Source organism: Rhodamnia argentea, chromosome 11 (genome assembly GCF_020921035.1).
Source record: "Rhodamnia argentea isolate NSW1041297 chromosome 11, ASM2092103v1, whole genome shotgun sequence".
In the NCBI taxonomy this organism is placed as follows: Eukaryota; Viridiplantae; Streptophyta; class Magnoliopsida; order Myrtales; family Myrtaceae; genus Rhodamnia; species Rhodamnia argentea.
In genome coordinates this window covers 15,739,394-15,749,982 of record NC_063160.1, presented here as the reverse complement: position 1 = coordinate 15,749,982, position 10,589 = coordinate 15,739,394, and the positions used below count along the sequence as shown (strand labels likewise).

Below are 10,589 nucleotides of genomic sequence, written 5' to 3'. Positions count from 1 at the left end.
CCAGCCTCTTCGTCGACTCTCACCACATCCACCTATGATAAACAAAAAATACGACTTAATAAACTCAAGTGTCAACATATACACACACACACACAAAGCATTCGAATCACACACAAAGCATTCAAATACGAATTTTTATGTTCTTCCGTTGTTGTCAATTTTTTCATGTTATACACGAATTTCTTGGTGCGTCTTCTGTAAAATATGTCCGATGTTGTTGAAAAAAAAATCTTAATGCAAAAATTATAAAGATATCAAATCGTTTATTTTCATTTTGTCTTGACATTATTTTGATGGCAAGTATACTAAGGAAGCCAAAAGTATAAACAGCCTTCTGCCAAAAAATAATAATAATAAACCGACCCGACGACTTAGGTATTTGCGGGTCGGGTGATGATGAGCTTGTTCTATAATGACATTAGTTCTCTTTTTATTTGCAGAAACAAAAAAGTAGATTTTTTTACTTTTTGTTTCTGTTTCAAATCTATTCTCCGGCTACCGATCTATTACAAGGAATAGAAAAATTAACAGGCGTACACAAACAGATTTCTATTATTTTTTTGTTCCGAGAAACAAAAGAACAGAAAACGGAGAAATAGAATGTCACCAAGCGCACCCTAAAAGGATTAGGACTAAATTGGTACAATTAAAAGATTTAAGACTAAATTGACAAGTTGTTAAAAAGTTTATGACTAAATTAGTAAAATTAGAAAGTTTAGGACTTAATTAACTGTCGCATAATAGGTTTAAGACTTTTTGGATAAATTTTCCCATCCATCCTGGATACTCAACTGCACATTAGTTAATGAGAGAGAGAGAGAGAGAGGTTAGTTGATGGATGGTGTGGTAAGGGCGGAAGTTCTGGCAAGAACTCGAGGAAGGATGAGGGTTTTGTATTTTCGTCTCTTGCCATCCTAAGTTACACACTACCACGTCATCGATTTTTGACGAACATTAGTCAGAAAGACTACATTAAAATTTTGAGCGAAGATTCAGAACTAAATTGACAAAATTGAAAAGGACAGACTAAATCGACATCCATACAATGGGTTTAGTATTGATTGGGTAATTCTCCCGATCAAGACCAACCCAACTTTTTGCAACGAAAAAGAATTTGATGATTCCTAACTTATATATCGAACTCGAGCCACAAATGAATGAGCACAAAATATAGATTAACCAAAACGCTGTGACAAATGAGCACAGAGATCTTATTTCATTGTGCTCACAATATCTCATCACTAATGAGGATCTCATAGGACCACTAGACAAGATATAATCCCAGAGATTTCTCATTTGAAGTTTGCTTTTCAGCTCACACTTCAACTCAACTGATGCATGATTCCCTTTAAAGTAGTGGGATGATCACATTCCTTGTGATAACTAGATCCATCTAGAAGCCTTTGTAGTACTATCTTTCCCCTTATGATTAACGATTGAATAAAACAATGAGTAGTTTCCCATTATTAAAGAAAAAATGCTTCATTTGGTGGCACTTTGATTGATCTCCTCGTATAGTTAAAACTACGCAAAAATCAACGACCCTAAATCTTCTAGGAGTGATTTAGGACCCCCTAAATCAACCGGGTGAGCAATAATTTCACCACACTTGGCACACCAAAAGGCCTCTCAAATAGCCTATTTTGAAGGGGAACTCCAAAAGGCAAAGACCCATCAAGCTTTTACTATATAATAAGTAAAACTCTCTGTTCGTGCATTATCAAAATCAAGTATTTTCTTGCAATGATGTTCGAACTTTATACCAAGTCTTGAAGTCTCCCCCAATATCTTTTCTCCATGAAGGAAAAACCCTTTATGATTAACCAACATAGTTTAATCACCTATCCCTACCTATTTATGGGCATCCACACATTAAACAAATCTCAAGTTATCCCCATTAAAAAATTACCTAACATTCCAAATATGCTACTCACGTCCACTCCTCGAGGCCACGTGTAGACTTGGTGAGTCACCGAACTTGTCGCCTTTCCCATATTATATCACCCCCATTACCACTTAAAGCAATGCCAGAACCTTCCCTTCGCCTACTATTTTAGAAGGGAATCGGCAATATGATATGACAATCTCAAAAGGCATGGCATTTAAGATTTTGTGTCTTTCAACAGATGGCGTGGAGCCATTGGAGCAAAAGCCACTTTCGAGGGAACATCAACAACCCACTAAGCAAATATTTTCCGGCTGCATCAAGATTATGCTTTGCTTAATCACTTCGCGTGGTTGCACAATGTAGCTGAGATACGTGTAGCCGGGGGAAATCATCACCCAAATCATATCTCCTGATTGTCCGTTCCGAGTTTAATTCACACATGGTTAAGTGAAAATAAAGTAGCGCGTGATTCGTAGACTCTTTTCTAAGATCGAAATGAGTCTTATAGATATTGTAATATGATCGAGTTGATCTATCAAAATGAATTTACGTTTTCAAATTATTGAGTTTGCAATAAGATTGTTTCTTCGGGATGTGATTAATGCTAACTTGAACGAGTAGGATGAGCAAAAGATGATAATGTCTTCCTAATTACAAATATGACAAAAGGGCATCTTGAAGTTCTTTTGAGCCACGACTATTGCTAATACAGGCACTATAATCGCTTCTTTTTTAAATTTACTAAGCACGAGAGTTAAGTTTAGCCATGATATTACAAGCTCTATTTGTTCCAATCTGATTGGATGAACAACCGAGCTGGTAAGCACCTCGGTGGGATCTGACATCGGGACGAGAATCATAGGATGAGAAGGATACGGATTTCGTAGTCCAGGAAAAGGGACACAAATTCGATTCAAAGATTTCTAGTGCTGGTTGAGATCAGCAATCCAAGCAGCAAATGAATAAAGAAATCGACAAGTGACCCGAAGAGGCATGATATATATACAAGGCATTTCCGCTAGTTTGAAATTGTCAGACAAATTGGGGACAAACTCACCCAATCTTTCTCCAACTTCACTGAACATCTCGAAAACCCTAGAGCGGACAAAAGTTGGAAGCAGAAAAGAGAAGAGAGACGAAAGAAGGAAGAAGAAAATGGTGGGAATGATGGGATGGGGAAGCCAAGAGCAAGGATGGAGGAAAGGGCCATGGACGCCCGAAGAAGACAAGTTGCTCAGCGAGTATGTGGGCTTGCATGGGGAAGGAAGATGGAGCTCCGTTGGCCAATCTGCCGGTAAATATCTCATTCCTTTAACTTTCTGCTGGTGGATACGAATCCTCTATCTTGCACAATACTTTCTGCTCATGGACACGAATCCTCTATCTGGCGTGATAGCTCTAGAGATGTGTATCAAACAAATTTAAGCCGTTCCCACGTGAACGAGGTTCATTTTCGAAATTTTGATCGAATGTACTGATGGTCGAGAGATGTCAAGACATGATCATGTTGGATCAAAGAGTCTTGTTCCTTTGCTTTGTGACCATTTGGAGATTGTTCAATATCATATCATTGCAAGCATTCGAGTTACTCGATGATGTTTCTATGGGTATAGAAATCTTTTCAAATTTCCCATTTGGTAACTAAGTTTATGATTGATCGAGAGCCCTTCGGGTTGTTGAGCAGGATTGAATAGGAGTGGCAAGAGTTGCAGGCTGAGGTGGGTGAACTATCTCCGCCCGGGTCTCAAGAGAGGCCAAATCACACCTCAAGAGGAGGGCATCATCATTGAGCTCCATTCTCTCTGGGGCAACAAGTAAATCTCTCTCTGTCCCTCCAAGAGACACAAATAAACCCACAATTAGTCGCTAATAAGAGTCATCATATACCATTAAATTAGTCGTAATAAATTACTTTAGATATAGAAAAGAGAAATGCTTCCCTGACAAGACTATTAGGGATGGTACAATCTCAACCGTAGATCCGCACATCATCACCGCATGTTTTGCATAAAACACTCATCAATTTGGAAACCGTGTGGTTAGAAACAACTAACAGTATTGTCAGGCTAGTAGCTTCCTATAGAAAACACATCAAAGCTCTAAATCTTTGACGGTGACCACCTTCTATGTTACCTATATCTTTACTCTATTTCACTTGGTCCTAAGCATCGAATTTACTCTTGACCGAATAACAGGTGGTCGACCATAGCCCGATACTTGCCCGGACGGACCGACAACAAGATAAAGAACTACTGGCGAACCCACTTCAAGAAGAAGGACAAGTCCTCCCACAAACAAGAAAAGCGAAGCCGAAGAGCTCAACTTCTTAGGCAAAACTCGAATCATCAACAACCACAGCAGCAGCAGCAACAAGCACAATCGGAGATTAACCATGAGATGGGAAATACGCCCTCATCCCTCCATTCAGAACCAAATGGTCATCAGGAGAAAGAGGCGGTACCCGTGCACGCCGCTGCCGAGGATCATTGCCTGCTGGCTCATGAAGTCCCGTCCTGGTCGAACTTCGTCGGAGACCACGTGCTGTGGGGCGGGCTTTGGAACTTCGACGATGCGCAGGGTCCGTTCGATCAGCCAAGCAATTGCAATAAGATGGCCATGCAGAATCAAGCCTCGAGTGCAGGGTTTTCTTGCGATTTCCCTGGTGGAGGACACCACATCTTCCAGGGAAATGTTGTCGACTTTTAGCTGTGCTTGCGTCCTAAATTCATAATTCTCTGCTTGGAATAAAAGTGTTTTTCATCATCTTCCCCTAGTTGAAGAGGATTAAAATAATTGCTTTCCTTTTTTTCTTTTTAAAAAAATTATTATTATGTATCTGAATCTTTTCACTCGACGAATCCTCTTGAATGTATACATGGAGCTGATTCACATATTTGGAGTTGATTCACATATTTGGAGTCTATGAAATAAAGAACACAAACAAGAGTTGCAGAAGAACTATGTGGACTTTCTTCTGTTGGATCATCGGAGCAATGACCGGCTGTTGTTGATGGATTCATTGCAGCTGTTATCAAAAGAAGTTACTTACAAGAAGGACGGACTCCGTACAATTTCGACCGGCTGCCGACCATGCCGCCATCGTACATCATTCGTTGTCGAATTACTTTTCAGTTACTTGCATATTCACACAAATCACAAGTTCCTTTACATCGACCCAGATTTTCCATAGTAAATCCCGCGTTAGTCCATCAACGCATAACAAACATGCCAAAGACAAATTTAGTATGCGTTTTTAATACCCAACGAACTGAAATCTCATGTACTTAAATTGTTCCAAGATGCCTCAGCCCAACTGCGGTCCATTCTCTAGCAATAGTCCAACTTAAGAACGGACCAATGCCTTGCTGAGCAAAGTTATTGCGTCCTCACACGACCGTGCATTCATAAGGCTCAATTAAGGAAAAGATAACAAGATTCGTTTGGTTGGTCCATAACTCAATCATTGATCCAATTGGAAGTTAAAATGGCTTAGGTTTCTGTTCCCTTAGTGATCTCTAGACGAAAATATCTGATTTTTTTACGCGTTTTTGACATATTAATTTCGAGATATTACTTAATTTGTATGCGAAAGATATTGCCGCACACGAAGCACAAAAAATGGGCATCATTTACTAGGCAACTTACTTAAACCAAGAAAGCAAAAAGAAAGAAACAAAGCACATAGTTAAATATACGAAATTTGGTCGGTTAATTAGTATATTAAGTAATAATAATTTTTTTTGTTAAATATAAAATATGACCTATTTTCTTAAAAACTTTATCAAACATGTCATATCATTTGCGAGCGAATTTGGACGGCATTCCATTCCAGCCGAACCACTCTTTAAACTTCTTGCTCAATTAAAACTGGGAAAAGCTCGACAGTGATGGGAACCCGCCCACTCACCGGTCGACACGTGGAGGACCACTATAAGGATATGACGACGTTGCCATGCGCCTCCCCCATACGCGCATGAAACCTCTGCAGAATCCAACAATTTAAAGCACAACTGCCCTCCCCCACGCGCGACGAGCATGTGGCTTAACCGACGGTCGCCACGTCAACGGTCAACTTCTCGCTTCCCCGTCAGACCAAATTACACGATCCCTCACGCGCTATTCCTGCGCGTGGTATATCGGTTTTTCTTTTTCGGTTGCCATGCAGAGACATTGCAGGGACTGAGAAGCAGACAGAGAACTTATACGAAACGGGAAAGGGAGAGCACCCACCCAAACCCCAACTTCGATTCCCATTTTTCCTCATTTTCAGTAGCTCTCTTTTTATTTTTTTGTATTTTAGAGAGAGAAAGCGCTGGTTACTGGTTAGAAAAGGGCCGCTCATCTGAGAGACTCAGTTCAACAAGAAGATATAACCCTAGGGGAAAGAGAACTCTCTCTCTCTCTCTCTCTCTCTCTACACCTTTTGGGCTTGTCTTGTTCATCTTGATCTGGGGTTCACTGTATCGTTTTCTCTGGTTTTTCACACATTTGGGTTCGTTTGGGGTCTGACCAAGGAAAGAGAGGAAGGAGAAGAAGAGGGAGGCCACAATAACAACAACCATAATAATTGAAGGGGGAAGAGAGAGAGAGAGAGAGAGAGAGAGAGAGATTTCATACAGTGTTCAATTCATGAATAGGGTATAGAAGGTGGTTTCAGGAGGAGGAATAGGTGTGTTTGAAGGTGAACAAGAAGAGGGGAAACAATTTTGCTGTTGTTTTTTATTTTTATTTTTTGGGTTTTTGGGGAATTATTTTTGGATTATAATGGGTAGGGGAAGAGTGGAGCTGAAGAGGATAGAGAACAAGATAAACAGGCAAGTGACCTTCGCCAAGAGGAGGAATGGGCTGCTCAAGAAGGCCTACGAGCTCTCCGTCCTCTGCGATGCTGAGGTCGCTCTCATCGTCTTCTCCAACCGTGGCAAGCTCTATGAGTTCTGTAGCAACCCTAGGTTTGACTCTTCTCTCTCTCTCTCTCTCTCTCTCTCTCTCTCTCTCTCTCTCTCTTGTTCTTCGTTTCGTGCGAGACGAGATCTAGTTCTCTACTGGGGTCTATCCGATCTGCTAGAATTCTTGATGTGCTCATCAGTAATTACCCTAGACTCCTTTGCGGATCATGCTTGATTCTTTAGACAAACTGTATGCTTCTTTTCCGCACTCTCCATCGTGCGCGGTCCAGTTCTGATTTTGATGCCCAGCGAAGAGATTGGAAAATTTTCCTTCTGCTCTGCCGTTAAATTTACTGATGCAGATCCAGAAAGAAAGACAACCCCAGGTCATTTCTGGAGAAAAGCAAGACGTTTGATTAGACCGGTGACAACTTACCCTAGCAGACCATTAGACCATTGGCTGAGCTTTCTCTCCTCAGCGTTCATTCGTTCTAGACATAGAGAGAGAGAGAGAGAGAGAGAGGGGTGTCCTAGAGTGAGTTTTTGATGGGAAATACAGTCAAAATGGTTGGAATCCATAGGTAATGATGGGATCAAGGGGAGGTCCTTAATTTGTTTTGAGTCTAGTTAATGTGTACCGTCATCTCAATGCGCCCATGAAACCGATGAGTTCTTCTTTGCTCCCTTTAGAGCCTGGATTGGAAGTTGTTCTTGACCTTTTCTTACCCATGCCCTGCTAGAGAAGTGAAATAGTTGAAGAAATAAGCGCAAGCATCGATTCGATATCGGATAAGCAACCGAGAGCGCGAGATTCAAAGAAATAGCGCGTTTGAATTTGTGGATCGGCCCTGACCTACCTACACACCCGAGTGTCATTTCGAGAGTGTAAAATATATGACAAATTCATGAAATCATCGACAAGACTTTCATATTGGAATTTTTTTTTTTTTTAACGAGACATGAACTTTCTTTGTACTTGACCTCCCCAGCGAGGAAGAAAATACATATTCCCACATTGAGAAATTCACAAGAGAGCTCACTATGCATGTTAAGCTTGAATGGAACAGCCACCATTGATGGTAGAGCTTAATGAAAAGTAACAGAGAAATGCTACCGCATTCATGAAAGGAAAGCTTGAAAGGAAAAAATTTGCTATTTTAATGTACAATTTCCGGTGCTCGGTGCTTTGAACTTGAATTGCTGACTTGATACACTTGCTCAAGGAGGCCAAAGCTGTGGAGAAGCTCCTCTCAATCGTAGAAAAGTTATGTAATTGATGAGCAATCTTTGTGTAGACAAATCAACCTCTGAATTGACTGAACTCCCTCTCGTATAATGGTTCTCTCAGCATGCTCAAAACGCTTGACCGTTACCAAAAGTGCAGCTATGGATCGGTTGAAGTCAACAAACCCTCCAAAGAACTAGAGGTACAAATCTTTCGACTCTATACCTTCGCATGTTTCGGATACACGGACGCATCGCATGTGCACAGGCGGATTTCCTCGCTCTTTTCTTTTTCCGGTGTTTTATTTTGTCGATGACAACAAACAGAACGCCTACCGGGAGTACTTGAAGCTGAAAGGGAGATTCGAGGGCCTACAGCGGACTCAGAGGTGATGAGTTACGAACGCTGAATGAACATCAATTTGTATAAGGCGCGCATGGTGTTACCCAATTTGGTCTAATTTTGGAGCCCCCGTGTTATTTGACAATTTTTCAGAAACCTTATGGGGGAGGACTTGGGGCCCTTGAACTCGAAGGAGCTCGAGCAGCTCGAGCGTCAACTCGAGGGATCATTGAAGCACATTAGGTCGACTAAGGTATTATGTCTTCTATGTCGTGTTTTTGTCCATGACTTGCGTCGAAAGTCGAAATCTAATCTAATCCTATACGCCAAACTACCAGCTTCTACATACCTCTTTCAGCAGAAGTACTAAACCTTAAAGTATCTTTTTGCCTGTTAGAATCGCGTACTTTGAACTCTCCTTCGATGGTTTGATCTTAATGAGCTTGAACTATGTTACATACTTCATGTCACAAATGAATTCTTCTATATGGGTACTGAAATTCTCAAGATTTACTTGTCATTTTTCTTTCTTTTATAGTTTTCTTTCTATCTTCAATTTCCTTCTCGATTTGATTGTCTAACATGTTGGGTACATCCCGTTCTACAGACTCAGTGTATGCTCGATCAGCTTTGCGATCTCCAGAACAAGGTACGAGCTTTTGACAAGTCGAGAGCAACGATAACTAAAGTACTGGCGGCCTGTTACACATATGTAACTAAAATTTACTTTTGCTGCAATTACAGGAACAATCCTTGATGGAAGCAAACAGAGCGTTGACCCTCAAGGTTAAGATTGTTCTTGGCCCTGCTATAGATCACAAAAGATACTGACTTAAAGAGTTTTTTTCTCTAAGATTAACCATATTTATCCATAACTATAATCTTGATTTCATCTTCATCTTTTTTTGCCTTTACGTCAGCTGGATGAAGTTTGTGCGAGAAATAATCTTCGACCGCCGTGGGAGGGTGGCGATCCAAGCATGACCTATGGTCAACCCCACCCACACCCTCAGGAATTTTTCCAGCCTCTTGAATGCAACCCCATCCTACAAATCGGGTAACTTATTGAGCTCAATCTCGCCGTTTAATCACTCGTTCGTTGAGTTATGATCGCTGGCACTTTCTTCCTTGCACATAAACCGTCGGTTCGACAGGCATGGAGAATCTAATCTCAAGCAACGTAAACAGTACATGCTAATGCAGGAGCGCATGCCTGCATTTCGCAGATATGCTAAATGTGAGACCCTATGTGTAGGAACCCATGGCCAATCCTTTCAGGATCAGGTGCGCCTGGTTATCGTCCGATCGGCTGGGAACAAACACCAGTCCCATTACCAGGATAGTGGATCACGAGCTCAGCGCACCTGATTCTAGACCCACCTAAACATTTCCCTGATCGACCATTGAGAGCGATTATACATATTTATGTATTTGATCCCGCATCGTTCTATTACATGCACTTGTCTGGGTCTCGAAACGCTTATGAATTGCTGCATCTTTCTTGAAAGGTATGATGCCGGGGGATCTGATCAAATGAACGCCAGTGCAGCCACTCCAAATGCTCCTCAACAAGCCAATGGGTTCCTTCCTGGTTGGATGCTCTAAGCCTCCTACGATGACAATAACTCCCCTTGTTCTTATATATATCCATAATAACAAGCTGATTAGCCTCTAGCAATGTAACTAGGCAAGTTCAACATAAAGCAGCTAAAGAACTTGTTTAACTTCAGACACCAGGTGGTGTGCTGTGGACCTTAAATCCCCAATGTCTTGTATTCTGATTCCGAATTATAGCGTAGCGGGTCTTAAATCCCCAAGAACTATGATGCAATGGTTTCAAATGAATAAGCCAGAGATTCTATGTCTTTGCTATGCCCATTCAAAGTGCAGTCTTGCCATTCGGGTTATTTTCGTCGATGATGTTTGCGCAATTCGCATGCTAAATCCTGGAAACTATTCGGCTCGGGCTCGGGCTGATGCTCAGGCACGAGGAATGTAGGTTCTTCCTACCGGACTGCGATTGTTCGTCATGATCATGAACCAAAGTTTTGATTTTTCTTCTCCTCTTCGTTGAGAAGTCTGCTTGGTTTTGCATAACCCAAACTATTTTAATGAGTCGGGGCATGGACATGACAGGCCTTGGGCTCGTAAGACGCCTACAAAACCAAAGGCCTTCTCTTGTCAGGCCTTGTTAAAAAATCTAAGGCCTTTCTATTTTAGCAAGAAAAGTGTCAAAAAAGTTATAAAC

The 10,589-nt window shown here is 41.3% G+C and overlaps 2 protein-coding genes across 2 annotated transcripts; both read left to right on the top strand.

Moving 5' to 3' along the window:
- The first annotated feature begins 3,052 nt into the window (after nucleotides 1-3,052).
- On the top strand, nucleotides 3,053-4,594 carry LOC115753434 (MYB-like transcription factor EOBII). Its single transcript, XM_030692038.1, has 3 exons — nucleotides 3,053-3,182; nucleotides 3,573-3,702; nucleotides 4,147-4,594. Exons 1-3 carry the CDS (start codon nucleotides 3,053-3,055, stop codon nucleotides 4,592-4,594), a joined length of 708 nt encoding a protein of 235 aa, XP_030547898.1.
- A 1,687-nt stretch (nucleotides 4,595-6,281) lies between these two features.
- On the top strand, nucleotides 6,282-10,217 carry LOC115753408 (agamous-like MADS-box protein MADS2). The gene is made up of 8 exons (XM_030692009.2): nucleotides 6,282-6,837; nucleotides 8,123-8,201; nucleotides 8,326-8,387; nucleotides 8,495-8,594; nucleotides 8,949-8,990; nucleotides 9,086-9,127; nucleotides 9,262-9,398; nucleotides 9,850-10,217. The coding sequence occupies exons 1-8, from the start codon at nucleotides 6,653-6,655 to the stop codon at nucleotides 9,944-9,946; spliced, it is 744 nt and encodes a 247-aa protein (XP_030547869.1). The 5' UTR covers nucleotides 6,282-6,652; the 3' UTR covers nucleotides 9,947-10,217.
- Nucleotides 10,218-10,589: the final 372 nt, after the last annotated feature.